Below are 20,878 nucleotides of genomic sequence, written 5' to 3'. Positions count from 1 at the left end.
TAAGGGAAAACAGGTTCTAATACGAAACTGATCACGGCTAACCATAGTGTAGCCTGGAGTACATTTTACAAAAGGTTTGAGTAGCTCTGTTGGGACTCCAAACAGCAGGGCTGGGAGAGGGGGTATTGTGGATCTCACCGTAGGGAACATCGGGATCTGTGCAGGGTTTTCTCCGCGTGCACCCTTCCTCTAATGCCCAGTGTAGCCGGACGCGGGGATTGTTGCATTCTGGTCGCCGACCACACCAGGGCCGCGGGGTTGCTCTGATCTGCTCTGGGCTCAGGCACCAGGGGGTCCCTGACCAAAGTCCCGGTGGGCCGCAACCGCGCCACTCAGAGACCCGGGCGCCCTGCGGGGCACGTGCCACCCGCCCCGTCGGGGCTCCTACGCTCCATAGGCGCAGCGCCGGGTTCCGGGCACCGGGCCCCGCCCGGCCGCGGCCCACGCCCAGCTCAGCTCCGCTACTGGGCTCGGCCTGGGCTCGCCGGGGCTCGGCGGGCAAAGGAGGAAGGAGGGAGGGAGCCGCGGGCAGCGGAAGGGGGAGGAGAGGACCCGGCCCAGTCAGTGCGCACCGGCCGGGCGCTAGAAGTGGGAAACGGAGTAGCGGCGCCCGGGCCGGAGCAGCTCTGCACCGGACGCCGAGTGAGTCTGTGCGCGGGGCCGCGGGGGTGGCGGGGCAGTGACGGGCGCGGGGGCTCAGGGCGCAGCTCGGAGGGAGCGGGGCCTCCACCGGCTCATGGCGGCCGGCCTGCCGGAGGGCGGGCCGAGCGCTGCTGGAGCGGGCGATCCGGGCCCCGCTGGGGCCTCGGCCCGGAGAAGGCCTGCCGGGCAACAGGTAGGGGGACTGGGGCCGGGCGCTCTCTCAGGATCCATGGTACAGACGCCCCTTTGTTAGGAGTGGAGCAGTAGCGGACCTTCGGTGCTAGAAGCCCCTGCGGGCCCGCGTGCGTCCTGGGGCCTGAGTGTGGAGGCCGAGGAGGAACGGTGGCGGCCCCTGCTGCTGTTGCTGCTACTGCTACCGCCGCCGCCGCTGCCTCCGTTTCTGACCCCCTTGTGCCCATCCCAAGAGGGAGGTCAGAGTGTCCATGTGCCTAACGGGAAACAGGAAGGAGTACACTCTTGAGTGTCTGTCCTAGCCCCAAAGGGCTCACATTCCTATACCGTTATGGGGCGTGTTTGGCCAGCTCTGGGTTGTAACTTGCTAATTACAGGCCCAGAGGCCCTCAAGCTAGTTGGCTACCTGCAGGTGGGTGGCATTCCTTTTTAGCCTGAGCTTGGGAGTTCCTGTGCCTAAGCTGCACTCCTGGCATTCAAACCAGATCTCATTTATCCGAGTTTCCAGCCTCAGCTGTCAGGGTGTTCTAAGCGCTGTGAGGTCTGGAGTGAGCCGGTCTTCCCCAGAACTGAGTTAGGGAAGGCCTCCTCCAGAAATTACTTCTGTTTGTGTGAGAGCTGGAGTAGGGGGGTCACTTCCCATCCCAGAGCTAAGGTGACTATCTTGAATATAAGTTTGTTGACTGCACTCGTGATGGGGCCCCTAAGGTCAAATATAGTGACTAATTTCTAAGGGGTGTGGTGTGGTGTGCTGTGTGTGCGAATTAGTTCTGGTATCCATTGGTGCCCCATACCCTCTATTCTCACAGGAGCCTCTGACTAGGTTTCTCTCTGTCGCTGGCCACAGGGAGACTGACATTGTACAATTCCTTTCAACACTACCCCACTTGCCGCTGCTACTTCAACCTACTGGCCTCTCCCTGTCTTTGGAAGGCATATTCTTATATAGTGTTTGGGGTTGGGGCAGGGAAGTTTGTGAAACATCCCAGAGAAGCCTGAGGCCACGGTTGTCACAGCCTCACCCCTTAGCTTTACCAGAATCTGCCCTGTATTTTTGGGCTCATACTATAGCCTGAAGCAGTTGACACAGCGTTTGACTTCTATTGCTCTTCACCGTCTAGAAAGAAGTTTTTTTTTTTTTTTTTTTTTTTGGTTTTTCGAGACAGGGTTTCTCTGTATAGTTCTGGCTGTCCTGGAACTTACTTTGTAGACCTGCTGGCCTTGAACTCAGAAATCCGCCTGCCTCTGCCTCTGGAGTGCTGGGATCAAAGGTGTGCGCCACCACGCCCGGCTCTATGTCGCCTTCTTAATGGTTGCTCAGACTTGAGAGCCCTGTGTAACCGTCTCTATCCCACTATCTGCTGTCTCACTGGCCCTGAGGTTTTCTTACAGGTCACACTTCTATCCTCCCAGCTTTCTGGTTCTGCAGGCGCCCATCTCTCACCCTTTTTCACTTGCGTTGGGGGGCGGGGATCAATCAGAGTTGGAGCCAGGCAAGAACTCTGCTTAGGTTTCAAGTAATATAATCCTTGTGAAGTCCGTGCTGTACTGGCTCCTCTTCAGCCTGTGACTCAGAAAGTGGTGCCTGTCTCTGAGACAGGTGTGTGTGAGGAAGACAGATGGACACTACACCGGATCTCTTCACGTGTGCAGGCGGTATAATTTTTGTGAGTGGAAGAGTTGCAGGTGTAATTAAGTTGCAGGTGTAATCAAGGTATAATCAGCCCTTAGGGGCTGGATGTCGCCTTCTCTCTAGTTCTGATTTCATGTTGATGGAATGCTCTGTCTGATGTGCTGGTGCCAAGTAGCCGCCAGGGGCGCAACAGGGAGCCGACTGGCTCTGTGGAGGTGTGTAAGGCTGACTAGAAACCCTAGTCCCTTCTCCTCCTGTTGAGTCAAAAGTCCTGACTCTGCTTGCATCTGGTGCTGCTTCTCTACTGTGGAACAACAAAGAAGGACACAGCAAGCTTGAAGCCCAGGGTGCAGGCCCCCAGCAATCTTCACTCCCCAGGGACACAGCTCAAGAATCCCCGGGTTGCTGGGCGTGGTGGCGCACGCCTTTAATCCCAGCACTCGGGAGGCAGAGGCAGGCGGATTTCTGAGTTCGAGGCCAGCCTGGTCTACAAAGTGAGTGCCAGGACAGCCAGGACTACACAGAGAAACTCTGTCTCGAAAAACCAAAAAAAAAAAAAAAAAAAAAGAATCCCCGGGTTGAGATAGGTGTGCTGTTCTGTGACTACCCAACCCCCACCCTCTAGCTCCTTACCTTCTTGGTAGGGATAAGCAAGGCACTAGACATTCCTACGCTGCTGGAGCCCGGGAGAGAGGCTCCACCCACTCGGGGCCCTTAGCTAGCTCTCTGAATCTTTAACTCTCGAAAGGCTCTATGAAGAAAAACATCCTAGTTATGGGACGGCTTGGAGATGGCCCAAGGCTAGGGTTGCCTGTGTGCTTGATTTTAGGTCTCGCTGGAGGAAAAGTTAGGCACTGAGGAACACAGTAGCCAGGCGACAAGGTCAGGTATTGGTCCCTATTTCCTATCCAGTTAACCCAAAAGGTAGGAAGGGAGAGGTGGGGTGTCCAAATTGTTCCTTCAGTTGGCCTTCTGCCTTCCTCCCTTTTCTTCTCTATTCAGTTTTCTCCTTTCCTCTAGGAAGAAAGTGTGCTTGTGTGGGCAGTCACACTTAATTCTGTCCTTTGGAGAGGCTTCCACGTTTGGGGGCGGGGGGGGGCTTCAAGACAGGGTTTCTCTGGGTAGCCTTGGCTGTCCTGGAACTCACTTTGTAGACCAGGCTGACCTCGAACTCAGAAATTCACCTGCCTCTCTGCCTCCCAAGTTCTGGGATTAAAGGCGTGGGCCACCACCGCTCGGCGAAGCTTCTACTCTTAACAAATTAATTTTTCAGGTTGAGGTGGAGGGGAAGAGGTAGTGCTCTTCATGGTGGGGCCTGGAATGTATAATTGGGATGTGTGTGCCGGGTGTGCAGCTGAAAATCCTTTATCATCTATCTGACCTCTGAGTTCATCCACAAGAGCAGTGACCAGGAGTGGGGACAAGAGGGTAAAAGTCCTTGAGCTGGAATACTGACTGGCCTGTGACATGCCGAGAGGGATTTCGCAAGTGCTTCTGTGGAGGGTGGAGGTGGGGCTGTTGAAAGAGCCAACCAGACCCAGGACCAGCCTAGCTCAGCTGTGGACTGAGGGCTCTGTCCTCCTTCAGCAACTCCATTGTCAGTGCCTGGTGCTTCTGCTCATGCTGGCCCACAGGCTGCTGCTCCAGTCCTCTCTACCTGGGAGGCCACCTTTCTCCTGTCACAGCTCATAGTCTCTAGGTCAGTTTGCATGCGGTTACCTCTCCTTATTCACAGGGGGAGAGCTGGGGAGCCTGGAGTCACAGAATTTCCAGGCATGCTACTGGTTGAACCTTGCTGTTTTGGATTCCCTGTCCCCAGTCCTGACTGTATCTATCTGTACCTGTACCCTGACTTCCTTTTTCCCTCTTTCTCTCCCTCCATTTCTTTTCTTGTTTTTTTCAAGGCAGGGTTTCTCAGTAGCCCGGGTTGGCCTGGGACTTGCTTTTCCTTTGTAGACCTTGCTGGCTCAAATTCTTTCTCACTCCCTTTCTGAACAGAGGATTACAGATCATTTTCTGCCGCCCATGTAGATGTGTGGAGCACGGTGTGTGTGCAGGTGTCTGATGCTCATTGTGCTTTGGGGATGTGCTTGTCTCATTCATATAAAACTGAGTTGTCTTCCTCTCCTCCCCCTCCTCCTCCTCCTCTAGACAGTGTATGCAGTTCAGCTTGGTCTCAGACTTATGATCCCAGTGCCTCAGCAGCTCAAGTGTCGAAATTACAGCACCAAGACTCATCACCACACCTGACATAGTCTATTTTCCAAACTAAGGGTCTTGCTTTGTAGCCCTAGCTGTCCTGGGACTTGCTGTGTGGATCTTCCTGCTGTTGCCGCTGCCTCCCGAGTGCTGGGCTTAAAGGCGTGCGCCTTCTGCTCACTCTCCCTGTTTAAATTTTCTTTTTTTTTTTAATTTTTAAATTTTTAAATTTTTCGAGACAGGGTCTGATTAACTTTTCTGCTTGTTGACTGCAGCTTCTCAGACTGGGTTTTGCTTGTCCTCTAGGTTGAGATCCAAAAAATAAGATTGATAAGAAAGGAGTGCTTTTTTTGTTTGTTTGTTTGTTTTGTTTTTTTTAAATTGCAGGGAATCAGGCCCAAGTGGTGTCAGCATCACCTGAGGTTGCGTCAAACTGTAAATAAATGCTGAACTTGAAAGCCACTGATTTCCTATTACAGATGAGGAAACTAACCATCAATAACTAACTTGGTTAGTTATTCAGGTTGGCTTAGCTAACTTAAGCCAACCGATTCACTCCAAGGCTATGTAGCCAGAGTCCAAGGCTTGTGCGACTGTCCTATTCCCTTTGACCAGCAGGAGCGTTCCTTCACTCCCTCTCTCGTCTGCAGAGTGCTTGCACGTGGCCTTCTGACCTTTCCCTTCCTCACTCAGGATGCTCCAGACCTTGTATGACTACTTCTGGTGGGAACGACTATGGCTGCCTGTGAACTTAACCTGGGCTGATCTAGAAGACAAAGATGGACGTGTCTATGCCAAAGCCTCAGATCTCTACATCACGCTCCCCCTGGCCCTGCTCTTTCTCGTCATTCGATACTTCTTTGAGCTGTGAGCATGCCCTCAAACCTTCTCTGGTTGTCAGCCAACCTATTGGGCTTCGTGTTGGTCTCCTGATGCTTAGTTCTGGACATTGGTGTTCTGGCCACTCAGGTCCCTGCCCATGCTCCCCCTCCCCCAGCGCACCATTGTCTTCCTGAGGCTGAGGACTCAGCATCCCCAGCCTTGTCCTTCAATGGTTTTTTGTTTTCATCCTGCACCCGCCTCCTTGCCTGGTCAATAGTGAACATAGGCAGCTTTGTCAGCTGTGGGCAGCCCAGGAGGCCAGAAGAAAGGTGGATGCCAGGGAACTTGGGAAACTGAGGCCCAGAATTAAGTCTTGCAGTACTTTCTCTGTCCCATTTAGGGGTTAGGAGTGCTCCAAGGGAGCCAGACACCTCTCTCTCATGTCCCTTACTCAGTTATGTGGCAACACCCCTGGCTGCCCTCCTGAATGTTAAGGAGAAAACCCGACTGCGGGCACCTCCCAATGCCACCTTGGAACATTTCTACCAGACCAGCGGCAAGCAGCCCAAGCAGGTATGAGAGGCAGATGACTCTGGCAGTTGCTGAGTTTGGGTGGGTCAGTTTGAATGCTTGCTTTGGAAGCTGAGGACTTGGTAGAGGGTGGGCATGATTCAGGTTATTATGGGGAGAGGTTAAGTAGAATGGGGGCACTGCTGATCTGAAGGCTGAATATACTGGTCTTACTATGCCTAGGTGGAGGTAGACCTTTTGTCACGGCAGAGTGGGCTCTCTGGACGCCAGGTAGAACGCTGGTTCCGCCGCCGCCGCAACCAGGACAGACCCAGTCTTCTCAAGAAGTTCCGAGAAGCCAGGTGGGAGGAGTTGGGGCAAGTGAAACTGGATGGCCCAGTTGTGTTTTCTTGCTGGGAGGTGAGAGAACCTTGAGAGGGTGTCTGGGGCAGTGGAAACTGTTGATCCTTCCACCTGGCTTCCTCTTGCAGCTGGAGATTCACATATTACCTAATTGCCTTTGTTGCTGGCATGGCTGTCACTGTGGATGTGAGTACTGGGAAGTGGGAGCACATCCTTTAAGATGGGATAAGCCATAGGATGTGAGTCCTTCTTCCTTTAATCTCTCTCTTTGCAGAAACCCTGGTTCTATGACTTAAGGAAAGTTTGGGAGGGATATCCCATACAGGTATGAAAAGACCCCTTATGTAATAGTGTTCTACAGCACACAATACCCCCTTATGAAGGAAGAGTTTCATGAATACATGGCAGAAGACAACCATGAAAGACTTATCTTGAGGGGCTAGAAGTAATGAGTTTGGCGGTGCCTGGGATCCCTCACCCCTCATTTCTCTCCCAGAGCATCATCCCTTCTCAGTATTGGTACTACATGATTGAACTTTCCTTCTACTGGTCCCTGCTCTTCAGCATTGCCTCTGATGTCAAGCGAAAGGTGGGTAAAGAGACCAGATGAGGTCCTGGGGTGAAGAGCCTCCCCTTTGACTTCTTGGGGATCTGGGCAGAGCGGCTGGGATATGGGGAACAAAAGTTGAGGGGACTGGAAGGAGGAACAATGGAATAGGGAAGAGTCCTTTGGAGCCTCTATCTTTTCTGCAGGATTTTAAGGAACAGATCATTCACCATGTGGCCACCATCATTCTCCTCTGCTTCTCCTGGTTTGCCAATTACGTCCGGGCAGGGACCCTCATCATGGCTCTGCATGACGCTTCTGACTACCTGCTGGAGGTTAGTCTTCCTCACAGTAGAGGCCCCAGTGCAGGTCCCCTTGTCCCTTACCTTCCAGGGGTTGGAGAGAGGGTATTGTCAGTGCTGCTAGCCACATGCAAAATACTACTGTCTATGGGAGTCAAGAGGCAGTGATAATAGATGGGACTGTTTCTATAGTCTGCCAAGATGTTTAACTACGCGGGATGGAAGAACACCTGCAACAACCTCTTCATTGTGTTCGCCATCGTTTTCATCATCACTCGGCTGGTTATCATGCCTTTCTGGTGAGTAGGTGCTCAGGCTCCTGCCTTTTCATTTGCCTCAGGCTTTCACTCATGGCCATGTTTATAACTTGCCCTTAAATCCTCAGGATCCTACACTGCACGATGGTATACCCACTGGAGCTCTACCCTGCCTTCTTTGGCTATTACTTCTTCAATTCTATGATGGCAGTGCTACAGATGCTCCATATCTTCTGGGCCTACTTCATTCTGCGGATGGCCCACAAGTTCATAACTGGAAAGGTGAGGGAGGCCCACCCCCCTTTGTAGGTCTCACTTCTCTCACACATGCTGCAACTCTCTTTAAAAAGTATGAGGGTTTGGGGGTTAACAGGAAACTTAGAGGCAGCCCTTGGATACTGAAGGCTATATAACCTTTTTTGTCCTTTTCACAGCTGATAGAAGATGAACGCAGTGACAGAGAAGAAACGGAGAGTTCAGAGGGGGAGGAGACTGCAGCTGGGGCAGGAGCAAAGAGCAGGCTCCTAGCTAATGGTCACCCCATCCTCAATAACAATCATCCTAAGAATGACTGAACCATTGTCCTAGCTGCCTCCCACATCAATACATGAGGCCAAGAAACTAGCCAAGCTTCCCTTTAGGGGCATTTGAGCTCTGGGGAGAAAGGATATGGAGTCTACACTGACCTTCCACTTCTTTTTTCACCCAGTTGCCTTTGAACCAGACTCTAAACAGCCTATCTCCAGGTAGAAAGGAGGCTTGGCCACATCCATATCCTGTTGAGAGACTGGATGGTCTCATTTCCCTCTCTACCTTCTAAGCTACCCTTCTTGCTAACCCTTCTTCAGCTCTGAGGGTTGGAGTCATAACTCACATTCCTCATCCCTAAGAATTTGGAGCTAGCTGTTTGCCTTTGACTCCCTGACTTCAAGCCAGGGTTGTGCCTTACTGACCCTTTTCTGGGCCTCATTCTGCCAAAGCTGGACCAAGGTTCCACCTTTCTAAGCTCCTTAGCTCAGGCCAAGAAAGAAAGCTGAGCTACTTTTAACTTTCTCTTCCTTAAATACAAGTCAATGAAGTGAAGGAGGGTATACATACATGCCCCTCACCCTACCCCAGGGACCATGGTTCCTAGGATCTCACTGCCTCCCTCTCTGGCCTTCCTGTCCCCTCCCTTCAGCTATGACAGCTGGTGTGGAGTAGAAGGGCAACTAGTTCTGTTATTTATTGAACATTTGGGGTTTCAGTTGTAAAGCCACAACTACAGGTAGGACCTGACATTTCGGCGAGGGACCATTTCAGACCAAAATGTACTGTTAATTTTTTTTAATTAAAGTATATTAAAGGTTAAATAAAACATGACTGTGTCAGACTATTAAGACTTGAGAAAGGGTTAGTTTTTTTCTTAGGCCTCCCTTGTGGTTATGTAACATTTTTAGTTAAAAATTACACAGAGCAAATAAAATCGAGGTATAAACTAATGATAGTTGCCCACTGGGAAATGACCTCTCCATGGAAGATCAAGGCAGGAGACAAGACAAACCACAATCTCTACTTTACCATCTTGTTAGAAGACTTTCAAGAAACCATACAAATCAGGGATGGCAGATACACAGCCCATGTGAATCATGAATACATACAAGATGAGAAGGACCTCAGGCTGAGGCTAGAGTGGTCATGTCTACCCACCCTAGTGCCTGCTAGCACCACGCTGGGAAAGTCCTGATCTAGAATCCCCATCTCTATCTACTAGGAGCTGGGAAGAAGCTAGATCAGAGACTTGGGGTCAGAGTTCAACAGTCAGGAAGACCCAGTTCCTGGGGAAAGGACAGTTCAAGGGTTCTCAAAGCGAGGAAGAGCTTTCCTCTAAAGAAGTCTCCCTCTGCATTCAATGGCCCCACAGCAGCACAGCAGCTCCTTGCCTTCCACACTGCCCACTTCGTAGTTGTAGTCCCAAGTGAGTTCTGTTCCAGCCCGGATTCTCCTGAAGTGCGAAAAAGAATGAGTGTAGAGGGTAAAAGTGAAGCCTGACCACAAAGGAAGGTACACCTCACCCCGATTTCCATACAACTTGCCCCTTCCTCATTATCCCCCTTACTTGCTGGCAAAGAAGGCCACCCAAGGGAAGCGAAGATCATGGGTATCCACAAACACATTCTGGACAAACAGGTTGGGGCTGCAACTGTGCTGTAAATTTAAAGATGACAGTCGTTCAACCAGGGAAACATCTTGCTTTGTGAGAACACACACACACATCTGATCTCTCCTCCATTATATACTATAGCAGTGATGTTTTGAAAGAAAGCTACTTCACTCTATGAAATCAACTTATAAGCAAAGGTAGGTTGTTGACACAGTATCTTTAAAAAGTTAGGAATTTGAGGGCAATGGCATAACCCTACACATAGAGGTGGTTCAGAGTCTCACATTGAGGTAGCGGCCTAGGTTGCCTTCAAGTTTGGCATCAATGATGTAGCAAGACTCTTCACCATCATAGAACTGGCGTGTGTTCTTACGAACTGGTGCACTCTCCCCCTTGTCCACGGAAGCCATGTTGGTTGATTTAATGGCAATACCATGGGTTGATTTAAGAGCAAAGCCTCGGGTTGATTTTACTGCCACCTGGCGCTTTGTTGGTCCTGGAAAGAAAAAAAAAAAAAAGGGTGGTGGTGCTCATCATCCCAACTTCCGACTATACATTCTACCACTTTCATTGTAAGCCAAGCTGGTCTCAAACTTGTGATCCTCCTGTGCCCCTCCCTTTTCTACCAAGTGCTGGAATTACATATGTTACGACCGTGCCCCATTTCTCCTCACTTTTATTCCAATCACTGCAATAAGCTAGCTAAATTCAGGCTAAGACCCTAAATCATGGCCAAGTATGGCTGGTGCACACCTTTAGCCCCAGCACTTGGTAGGCAGAGGTAGGTAGATCTCTGGAGTTTAAGGCCAACCTTGTCTATATAGGGAGTTCCAGAACAATCAGGGCTACAAAGAAACTTGTCTTGGGGTGGTGAAGACCATAAGTTACATTGTTTCAGATGAGGCTTCCTCTTAACTCAGGTGTCTTAAACCCACAAGCTTTCTGTCTCAGCATCCCAGATGCTCAAGTACAGGTTTGGGCACCAGGCTGAGATTGTTTGTCACACTTTATTAAAAGCACGAATAGTTATGTTGAACTAAGGAGCTGAAGAAAAGGAGGGATATGGGGAAGAAGGGAAGGGCACATGGCAGTTCAACAGTTCAGCTGAGGTGGGAAATCTGCCCAACTCTTAGGATCTGAATTATTTCCTCCTCCTCCTTTTTTTTTTTTTTTTTTTCTGAGACAGGGTTTCTCTGTATAGCCCTGGCTGTCCTGGAACTCACTCTGTAGACCAGGCTGGTCTCGAACTCAGAAATCCACCTGCCTCTGCCTCCCGAGTGCTGGGATTAAAGGCATGCGCCACCACGCCCGGCTTATTTCCTTCTTTTAAAAGTGTTTTTCCTACTTTTCCTGTTCCTTCCCACTACATCCAAACATTCTCAGACTACCTGACAAGTTCTTCTTGTCCTCAAAGTCATCACCGTCAGAGCCAGAAGAGATGGTCTGGATGTCATCACTATCAACGGCTGTGGCTGAAGTCTGACCAGCAGTGGGTTTTCGGCTGGTTCCACTTTCCCCCTCACTTTCTGTGCTGCTGGACAGTGTCAGGATATCCTGGGGAGACAGAAGGGTGTGAAGAAAGATGAGAAGTTTATGGAAAGGCTGCCCAAGTTAATGCTTTTACCCATGATTTGGCAAGAGGGGCTATGGCTATAATAAGATAATGATTAGATGCTGGAGAACAAAACACAAAGTCAAAGCCCAAGAAGAGACTTAACAGTCAATCTAGCCAAGAACTTGAGGTGGACTATTGTGTGCTCCTTTACTTGGACTGAATAAAACAGAAGGCAGCATAAGCATAAGACGGTCACTCACATCAGGGTTTGACTGAGTAGAAGTCACAACTCGCTGGCTCTGGAGCACAGACATTTTACTAGCTGGTCGGCGAAGCCCTTCAGACTTCATGGGAGGATTATGTCCATGATTCTGAGAGCCTTCAGTAACTCTATGGGAAGGTCAAAGATTGAGAGGGTCAAGTTGCTACTGGTTGTTTCTTAGGCTTCTTTTGTGTGCTTAAGAGGAGAGGAAGACTTAAAAGGATGAAAAAGCAAGCACTTACACTGACGTCTTGTTTCGGTTCTCAGGGTCCTGGAAAGGAACAAGGGAAAGGTTAAAAATGATTTCATGGTCCAAGGTAACAGAAGATCTCCAAAGACAGCATTACCATAGCCAGCAAGAGACACACTAAAGGTGGTGATGTAGGGAAATCATGTTGTAACTTGTTATCATTCACAATCAACAGTATACTCTCCTGGCAAGGGCCTTTAATCTTTCTCAATAATGGGTCTCGTGAGCTCTGTGCTTCATGGACCCAACAGTTTTACTATCTGTAATGGGGAGTATTTCAACATTAAATTTGTAATAGCAAATTTCAGGCTAACCTGGAGTGTACTGTGACCCTGCCTAACTAAAAACAGCAATTAAAAAAAAAAAAAAAGCAGCCAGCCAGTGGTGGCACACACCTTTAATCCCAGCACTTGGGAGGCAGAGGCGGGCAGATTTCTGAGTTCGAGGCCAGCTTGGTCTACAAAGTGAGCCAGGGCTACACAGAGAAACCCTGTCTTGAAAAACAACAAAACAAAACAAAATCCCATCAGCAGTAAACCCTACATATTTAGAATCAATTCTTTATTCCTTTGCCTTTGAGATGGAGCCTTGAAAGGGGTAAGGCCCTGTGTCTCAATCTTCATTTGTACCAATGCTAAAAGGAATTGCTTTTAACACAAATAGATATTCCCTGATTCTAGCCATGGAACGCCTTACACTGCCTTGGGAGTCTGCCAGCTAGGATGGCCATCACCAAATGCAGCTTTGTACCTCCAGGGCTGTGAGTTAAAGTAAGTAATTTCTGGAGGGGAAAAGTTCTTACCTCTTTTTTAGGCTGCTTATTTTCTCCTTCATCCTTGAAGCTCAATCCTGAGGTAGAGGCCCTTTCAGCCTCTCCCCGGCCTCCCCCAGCACGGCCATCTCCACCTTCACTAGTCTTGAAGGAGGAACGGCTGTCAGAGTCAGCAAATCCACCTTCACTGACACTATTGCAACTCAACCAGGAGGCCACCTTGTTCTTGGGTGTCTCTTCAGAGGAAGGTGGATTACAGCCCCCTACAGATACTGAGGGAGGGATAGGAACATGCGGAGGCCCGAGGTCTGGGGGGCGGGAGTCCTTGGAAGTCATCTCAGACAATTCATTCTCCTTTTGACCCCGAGTCTGCCTCCGGGTAGCATAGCTACGCCACACTGAACTGGTGCTGAAGTCCTCATCCTTACAGAAGTTATCATCAGAGCTGTCATCATTGGATTCTTCAGGGTCCTCTGAACCGCTGTTGCCATCTTCCTGGTCCTTCATATCTACCCCACTGCTGTCAGAGGAAGTGGGGACATCACTCTCATATCCTTCCTTGAAGTTCTCCACACTTTCAATGTGGTCCAGATTTGCAAAGTACTCATCACCCATCTCCAGGCCTTCTTTGTCTGCAAAGTCATCTGTCAGGATTTTGCCTGAGAATCAAGAGAATTGATGGTCTTCATCAGTACTACACCCACCAGCAGGGTAAATCTTCTATTATATGCTTACTTTGCCACCTTTGCCTCTGACATTAAGTCAATGTCACTGCAGCTTGTTGCTTTGCCCTTCCCAATTTTTTTTTTCTTTTTTTCTTTTTTTTTTCTTTTTGTTTACCTCCTTGGTACTTCCTAGCTGTGTTAAAATATCTCTCGGAGAAAATAATACAATTAAATGAGGTCTCTCACTGAAAGAAACATCAATAGCCAAAATCTGATTCCCTTCTACTGTTTAAGAAGTACCTTTGCCCCTCTCAGGTCCTACCTATTCAGGTATATATCACTTATCATGTCCTTTATAGAAGAGATTTCCATCTCCTCTTATTCCGAGTTCAACTGTCAAACACTTTATGCATCCATCCATCCTTTCTTTTTTTTTTAATGTTAGGGAGTGATCCAGCGCCTCCTGAAAACTAAGCATGCATTGTTCTCCTGAGCTACATTTCCACTCCTCAAACACTGTTTTGTTTTGTTTTTTTGTGAGGTAAAGTCTAGCTCTGTAGCCCAGGTTATCTCCTACTCTCAAATTTTCTGCCTTCATCTTCTGAGTGCTTGGATTATAGACATGTGCTACCATACCCACTAACACTTTGCTATGTTCAACTTTTCCTTGACCTCCCACGTCCCAAACCTCATAGGGTAAAACCCCTTTTTTATCACTAACCTGCATAAATGCAGACAAAAGAGCCTTTGGCAATATCATCCAAGCAGCGGATGCCCCAGCCCTTGTTCTGTGTCTTAAACAGCTGTAGTCGAACCTGCAGACCATGCTGCACCAACCGATTTGTGCACATGTTTGGGTCACAATTGCAGCGTTTGTTACACTCATAAACCCTGGGAGGTTAGAATACAGTCAACGATAGTTACTGATAGACTTAAATCTCTAACACATGTCACAAGCAAAGATCATCAAGGAGGTAGTGACCCGAGATAGTGGATTTTTGGAATGATCCATCTATCCTCTTGGACTCATGTGAAAATAAAGACCAAGAACATAATTCAGAAGGCAAGTGTTTCACAATATTCATAGTAATACTGCAGATAATAAGTGACAGAGGCCTAACCCCTGGAGAAAGGATTAGCAAACAATGAGGTGATTCAGACTACAGAAGTAAGTTTATGGTTGTCTCAGTTGATACAAGTAGGGAAGCTGGTGAGCCAGCTTATTGGGTAAAAGAACTTTTCACCAAGACTGATGACCTAAGTTCAACCCCTGGAGGCCACAAGGTAGAAGGAGAGAACCAATTCCTCCAAGCTGTCTTCTGATCTATGCACACCTGCCCCCACCCCATAAATGTAATAAAAAACGGACATCTAGAAACAGACACAGAAGAAAAGCAGAAGCCAGATTATATATATACCAAAAGGAAATAGATAAGAAAATTATAATAATATTGGTACAATTCTTTTTTTTTTTTTTTTTTTTTTTGGTTTTTCGAGACAGGGTTTCTCTGTGTAGCCCTGGCTGTCCTGGCACTCACTTTGTAGACCAGGCTGGCCTCGAACTCAGAAATCCGCCTGCCTCTGCCTCCCAAGTGCTGGGATTAAAGGCGTGCGCCACCACGCCCGGCGGTACAATTCTTTTGTTAGCATAAAGCTGATATTCTTTCAGAAAACATTTAGGGCGGGGTTAGTTTACTTTCTTTTTTTTGCGACAGGGCCATCCTGGAACTCACTACATACACCAGGCTTGCCTAGAACCCAGACAGCAACTTATCTCTACCTTTCAAATGCTAGGATTACAGGCATGTGCCAATACGTTGTTTTCAATAAACATTCATTTAACAAGAGTTGTGTCACCGGGCAGTGGTGGCGCACACCTTTAATCCCAGCACTTGGGAAGAAGAGGCAGGCAGATCCTGAGTTTGAGGCCTGGTTTACAGAGTCCATGACAGCCAAAGTTACACAGCAAAATCCTGTCTCGAAAAACAAAAAAATAAAACAACTAAAAAGTTGTGTTCAAACATTGGGAATGCACAAAGAAAAGGATCATAGTAATTCTGACTTCATATTACCAATTCAACAACTGAAGAAAAGAGAAAATATGTGAGGCAGATGCAGGTGATCTGAGTTCAATGCCAGCCTGGTGAACACACTTGAGTTCTAGCACAGTGAAGGCTACAAAGAGAGATCCTGTCTCAAAACTGTGGAAATATAATATAAAATAAAACTTCCTGATAAAAAGTACAAATACTTGCCAGTTGTTGGTGTATACCTTTAATCCCAGCATTCCGGAGGCAGAGGCAGAGGCTAACACTCTAAACAGCCAAGGCTACACAGAGAAACCCTGAGGGGGAAGGAAGGGAGGGGAGGTAAAGAGAAAAGACATAGTATATTGACCTCTGATTTACATATGCACTACCATCAGACTACACAGATCCATGAGGGCAGGGGATGTAGCTTAGTTATGTAATGTGTGTGCAAGAACCTCTGAATTAGATCCTAGCACTGCATACACTGGTGATGGTGGTAAATACCTGTAAGCCCAGGATTTAGGTGGTGGATGCAGGAGTTTCAGAAACTCAAGGCCATCCTTGGCAACACTGAGAATTCAAAGTCAACCAGGGCTATCTGAGAACCTGTCTCAAAATACAAGGGGCTGGAGAGATGGCTCAGCAGTTAGGATCACTTGTTGCTCTTACAGAGGACCTGGATTCAGTTCACAGCATTCAGATGGTGGCTTAGAACCATTTGTAAACCCAATTCCAGGGGATCCAAAAGGCATACACATAGTGCACATACATGCATGTATGTAAGACATACATACAAAGTAAGAGTAAATCTAAAACAATTCAACAATAAAATAAAAATAAAGATTAATTTTTACCCCAACTTTAGAAAGGACTGTTGAGGTACCTTGGCTTGACTGCTAGCACCACAAAAATAAGTAAAAAGAAAAATAAAACAAAACAAAACCAAAAACCAAAACAAAACACTAAGTGGGATTACTGTGAGATACACAGACAAAAATGCATTCACAGGACTAAAGTTTGAGCAGTTTGCAGTATCACACATCAGCACGTCTCCTGGGAACCGCTTTACTGTGTGCATCCTTAAAAGCCTATGGGGGGAGGGGAGGCGCTGGCTGTCTGGAGAGTTGGCTCAGTGGTTAAGAGCATGGACTACTGTTCCAGAGGTCCTGAGTTCAATTCCCAGCAACCACATCACATAGTGGCTCACAACCATCTGTAATGAGATCTGATGCCCTCTTCTGGTGTGTCTAAAGAGAGCAACAGTGTACTACTCACATACATAAAATAAATAAATCTAAAGATGTGGTCATTATCCCTGGCCATGTCACATAAAAAACAACAAAAAAAGGAAAAGCCTATTGGGTATAGTGGTGCATGCCTTTAATCTCAGCACTAGTGAATTCTAGGCCATACCTAGGGAAGGCCTATTAGGAATTAGGGGCTATTCACATTTGTTACCAGCACAGGAAGCCATCGGAGTAAGTATACTAAGTATCATTTATTCATTCCGCAAAATGTCTTTCAGTGGCTACTCTGTCACACTGCACTAGGTATTCAGTGGCTACTCTGTCACATTGCACTAGGTATTCAGTGGCTACTCTGTCACACTGCACTAGGTATTCAGTGGCTACTCTGTCACACTGCACTAGGTATTCAGTGGCTACTCTGTCACACTGCACTAGGTATTCAGTGGCTACTCTGTCACACTGCACTAGGTAGTGGGACTGGGGTAGGGCAGGGATTGGACACAATGTAAGCTTGTATTAATGTGAAAAAAGATCCCACAATTGAGTCAAGGAAGTTGTTATAAATACTTAGAAAAAGTACAATTGTGGTGCTGTAAAAGAGAAATGAGAGAGTGAAAACAGAGTATATACTATGTGTGTGGTAAACGCCTAGAATTCCAACACTTGAGGTAGACACATAAGGATGAAGAATTCAAAGTCACCATTGGCTATACAGTGAGATGGAAGCTGGTCTAGCAATGGAGGCCATGTCCAACAAACAAAACAAACTCCCAGGGGAAAAGGCCTACTTTTCAAGTACCCAGGGACAGGTTGAAGACTGGAGACTGAAACTGAGAGATCAAGGTTAAAGCCAACCAAACAAAAGCAGTGGAGGGTGCCAAGAACACATCTCCTGCACAAAACCCCCAGAGGTAGGCTAAAAAAAAAAAAAAACAAAAAAACAAAAACCAAAAACAAAACAGAGTGAAATGGATCTAGGAAGTAATGGATATAAACACACTTCAAACGTTAGAGGGAGAGAAGTAGGCTAGTGAGAGAGTACAGTGTTTTCCAAGTCAAGGGTTAGAATGAAATCAATGTGTATTGGGGAACTAATAGTTTTAAATGTGAGTGACATATATTTATACTTATTCAGAAATATTTTTGCTAGATATATATTTCTGCAGGCTTGTAATTCTAGCACTTGGGAGGCCAAGCTAGGTAGATGGCAAGTTTCAACGACAGCCCTAGATGGAGAACTTGTCTCAAAAAAGAATTGAAATCTTTTTCTGGTTATTTATTTTTTAATTAATTAATTTATTTTTTTTTATATGAGTACACTGTAGTTGTCTTCAGACACACCAGAAGAGTGCATCGGATTCCACTACAGATGGTTGTGAGCCACAATGTGATTGCTGGGAATTGAACTCAGGACCTTTAGAAGAACTGTCAGTGCTCTTAACCTCTGAGCCATCTCTCCAGCGCCCCCCCCCCCCCTTTTTCTTTTAAAGAGAGAAGGTAAAGTCTGTTTCTTGTAGTGTAGGACTGGATATGTAGTTAAATGGTAATCATTTTTTTTTTTAAAGTTTAGCAAAAATTATTTTATTTATTTCATGTATGTGAGTATACTGTCGCTATCTTCAGGCACACCAGAAGAGGGCATCAGATTCCCAATACAGATGGTTGTGAGTCACCAGGTAGTTGCTGGGAATTGAACTCAGGACCTCTAGAAGATGCTCTTAACCGCTGAGCCATCTCTCCAGGCCCCTTAAGTGGTAATCTTAAGTTACTTTTCTATTGCTACAAACATACACCTCAACATATAAAAGAAAGCATCTGGGGCTGGAGAGATGGGTCAGTGGTTAAGAGCACTGATTGCCCTTCCAGAGGTCCTGAGCAATAATGTACTCATATAAATAAAATAAATAAATCTTTTTTTTTTTTTTTTTTGCAGGTGAGTCCTCCATCATTATGTTGTGGGGCATGGCACTGGAGCAGTAGCTGAGAGCTTACATCAGGCAGAGAGAAAACACTAACTAGAATAGCATGGGTTTTTAACACCTCACCACCCCTAGTGACATATCTTCTCCAACAAGGCCACATCTAATCCTTAACAAACAGTTCCACCAAACATGCAAAGATTGGAACCTGTGGTAAACATTTTCATTCAAAACACTGAAGCAAGGCTTTGGGTTCTATCCCTAACTCAAAACCAGAGACAACAAAAGCAAAACTACCTAATAACCAAAGATTTCCTATAAACCAGGCTGTCCTAGAACTCACAGAGATCTGCCTGCCTCTGCCTCCTCAGTGCTAGGATTAAAGGCCATGAGCAGCAGTCCAATTTGTATTTTGATTTAAAAATGTCTATGTTTTTTGTTTGTTTCCTCCTCTAGAATGGTGTGATTTCAGGAGGCCTTACAGGTATGTACTACACATATTCAGTACTGTGGATCAAACCTGCTGCTACATGAACACTAGGCAAGCACTGCATTAAGCTATACTCAACATTTCAACATTTTTCTTTTCTTTCTCTATTTTTTTTTAAGCTCTTCTGGACAGGATCTCATTTCATGTAACACAGGCTGCCCTGTCCTTGGATCAGCTGCAGAGGCAAAGGTGGCTTTGTATTTTTTCTTTGAAAAAGATTTATCTACTTTATGTATATGAGTACACTGTCACTGTCTTCAGACATACCAGATCCCATTACAGATGGTTGTGAGCCACCATGTGGTTTCTGGGAATTGAACTCGGGACCTCTGGAAGAGCAGTCAGTGCTCTTAACCACTGAGTCATCTCACCAGCACAACTTGGTCTTCTTGATCCTGACAATACTCTTGAGTGTTGGATTAACAGGCATGCACAACCATCCCTGACCTGTGTTGTTGTTTGTTGTAGCTTGGGCTGGCCTTGAATTTGCCATTATTTTGCTTTAGCCTTCTAAGCATTAGGATTATAGTATAAGTGTGTGCTGTCATACCTGGCTTCAGAATATTTTTCAATTATGTAAGGAAGTTAGGCAGTGGAAATGCCTTTACTCCCAGCACTAGGAAGGCAGATCTCTACCTCAAAACACCAAAACAAGATAGGATGATAGGTATATACTACCAGTCAGCTGTTCTCTGCTTTGTTTTCTCTATGTTCAACGCAAATTAACTAATTTCCCAACAGTCTAAATCTCCTCTCAAGTTTGCCATGAATTCATCTTCCCAGGAAGCCACCCCAGCAGTTATCTGCCATACTTGAGCACTGCTGGGTCTCCACATGAAGTGCCATGTGACCCTGTGAGACCGTCCCCTCACCAGCATCTCTGACATTTCCTTCATTTGTCCTTTTGGTTGGGTCTACTGTTTTCTGGATCACATGCTTTCCTGATTAACTTTCCTCTATGTGGTTGCTGGGAATTTGACCTCAGTCCTCTGGAAGAGAAGGTAGTGCTCTTAACCACTGAGCCATTCTCCAGCCCCTAGTCATGTTTCTCTTTGACAGAAACAGATTGCATATGTAGCTCTGACTGTCCTAAAAAACTCACTAGGTAGACCAGGCTGGCTTTCAACTTCCAAAGATACTTCAGTCTATGCTTCCTAAATTCTGGGATTATAAATTTTCACCCACTGCACCCACATTTTTTTCTTTTTATTAAACTGTGTGTGTGTGTGCGCATGTACACAAACACAGCTGAGTATAGGTACTCTAGAAGAAAGCCCTGGAACTGGAGGGACAGAGTCTCATGTACCCAGGTTGACCTTGATATTACTATGAGGCTGAGGATGAACTCACACTTCAGAACCTCCAGTCTCCATGTCCCCAACCAGTATATTTTGTGCTGGTGTGCTGGTGTTCGAACCCAAGACTCTGTGGACACTAGGCAATCATTCTTCTAAGCTATATACCACAACCTTTGATTCTCCTTTTTGTTTGTTTTTCGAGACAGGGTTTCTCTGTGTAGCTCTGGCTGTCCTGGAACTCACTTTATAGACCAGGCTGGCCTCGAACTCAGAAATCCACCTGCCTCTGCCTCCTGAGTGCTGGGATTAAAGGTGTGCACTACCACTGCCTAGCGATTCTCTTTTTTCAAAACAAGGCTTTTCTGTGTATTTTTGGCTGTCCTGAAACTTGCTTTGTAGACCAAACTGGCCTCGAACTCAGAGTTCCATGTGCCTCTGCATCTAGAATGCTTCAAGTAAAGGTGTTTACAATCACCACCCGGATCTAATTATGTCTTAATGGGAATCTTTTTGTTTATTATGCTGAGAAATGAACCCAGGGCCTCATACATGATGGACAAGTGCTCTATCACCAAGCTATACCTCCAGAGTAAGCATACCTTTCAATTTAAAAGTAGACCCTTTGATTATGAAAAATGAAGTAATCTTCTGTATGCTTTTCCCTTTCCCTGTACACTAAAGGACTGGGTTCTTATTCCATGTATAGTTTGCTGAACTATTTTCCATTCTCACTCTATTTCTTCTTTCAAACTTGTCCTGAGTCTCAGATATTGATGCAAA

At 46.7% G+C, this 20,878-nt stretch overlaps 2 protein-coding genes across 8 annotated transcripts in view; one reads left to right on the top strand and one right to left on the bottom strand.

Annotated features, from left to right (window-relative positions):
* Window positions 1-500: 500 nt before the first annotated feature.
* On the top strand, window positions 501-8,826 carry Cers2 (ceramide synthase 2). 4 transcript variants are annotated; one of them, XM_021158717.2, is made up of 11 exons: window positions 501-642; window positions 5,360-5,533; window positions 5,944-6,061; window positions 6,242-6,360; window positions 6,490-6,547; window positions 6,636-6,686; window positions 6,858-6,950; window positions 7,115-7,243; window positions 7,403-7,509; window positions 7,596-7,749; window positions 7,902-8,826. In XM_021158717.2, exons 2-11 carry the CDS (start codon window positions 5,361-5,363, stop codon window positions 8,040-8,042), a joined length of 1,143 nt encoding a protein of 380 aa, XP_021014376.1. In that variant the 5' UTR covers window positions 501-642; window position 5,360; the 3' UTR covers window positions 8,043-8,826. The 4 variants fall into 4 exon arrangements, with proteins under 4 accessions (XP_021014376.1, XP_029331198.1, XP_029331197.1 ...); XM_029475338.2 differs by lacking the exon at window positions 501-642 and adding an exon at window positions 3,274-3,349; XM_029475337.2 differs by lacking the exon at window positions 501-642 and adding an exon at window positions 3,370-3,391.
* Setdb1 (SET domain bifurcated histone lysine methyltransferase 1) overlaps window positions 8,779-20,878 on the bottom strand; it is a 33,870-nt gene continuing 21,770 nt past the window's right edge. For all 4 annotated transcript variants that reach the window (XM_021158714.3, XM_021158715.3, XM_029475335.2 and 1 more), the window contains exons 15-22: window positions 13,836-14,005; window positions 12,480-13,108; window positions 11,670-11,698; window positions 11,426-11,555; window positions 10,999-11,164; window positions 9,895-10,106; window positions 9,566-9,654; window positions 8,779-9,451 (exon numbers count right to left, since the gene is read on the bottom strand). In XM_021158714.3, coding sequence (XP_021014373.2) covers window positions 9,334-9,451; window positions 9,566-9,654; window positions 9,895-10,106; window positions 10,999-11,164; window positions 11,426-11,555; window positions 11,670-11,698; window positions 12,480-13,108; window positions 13,836-14,005 — 1,543 coding nt within the window. In that variant the 3' untranslated portion in view covers window positions 8,779-9,333. The remainder of the gene's footprint in view (window positions 9,452-9,565; window positions 9,655-9,894; window positions 10,107-10,998; window positions 11,165-11,425; window positions 11,556-11,669; window positions 11,699-12,479; window positions 13,109-13,835; window positions 14,006-20,878) is intronic.

The sequence above is a fragment of the Mus caroli genome, unplaced genomic scaffold (assembly GCF_978045245.1).
Source record: "Mus caroli unplaced genomic scaffold, Mus_caroli_1 scaffold_3, whole genome shotgun sequence".
Taxonomy (NCBI): Eukaryota; Metazoa; Chordata; class Mammalia; order Rodentia; family Muridae; genus Mus; species Mus caroli.
Note: the sequence above shows the minus strand (reverse complement) of the source record. Positions and strands in the feature narration are given on the sequence as shown.

Excerpts from the sequence above, each read along its gene's own strand:
- Cers2 (XM_021158717.2), top strand. The coding sequence starts at position 5,361 with ATGCTCCAGACCTTGTATGACTACTTCTGGTGGGAACGACTATGGCTG. Across the intron at positions 6,951-7,114 it reads CCTCTGATGTCAAGCGAAAG|GATTTTAAGGAACAGATCAT; the intron begins GTGGGTAAAGAG and ends TCTTTTCTGCAG. Across the intron at positions 7,510-7,595 it reads CTGGTTATCATGCCTTTCTG|GATCCTACACTGCACGATGG; the intron begins GTGAGTAGGTGC and ends TTAAATCCTCAG.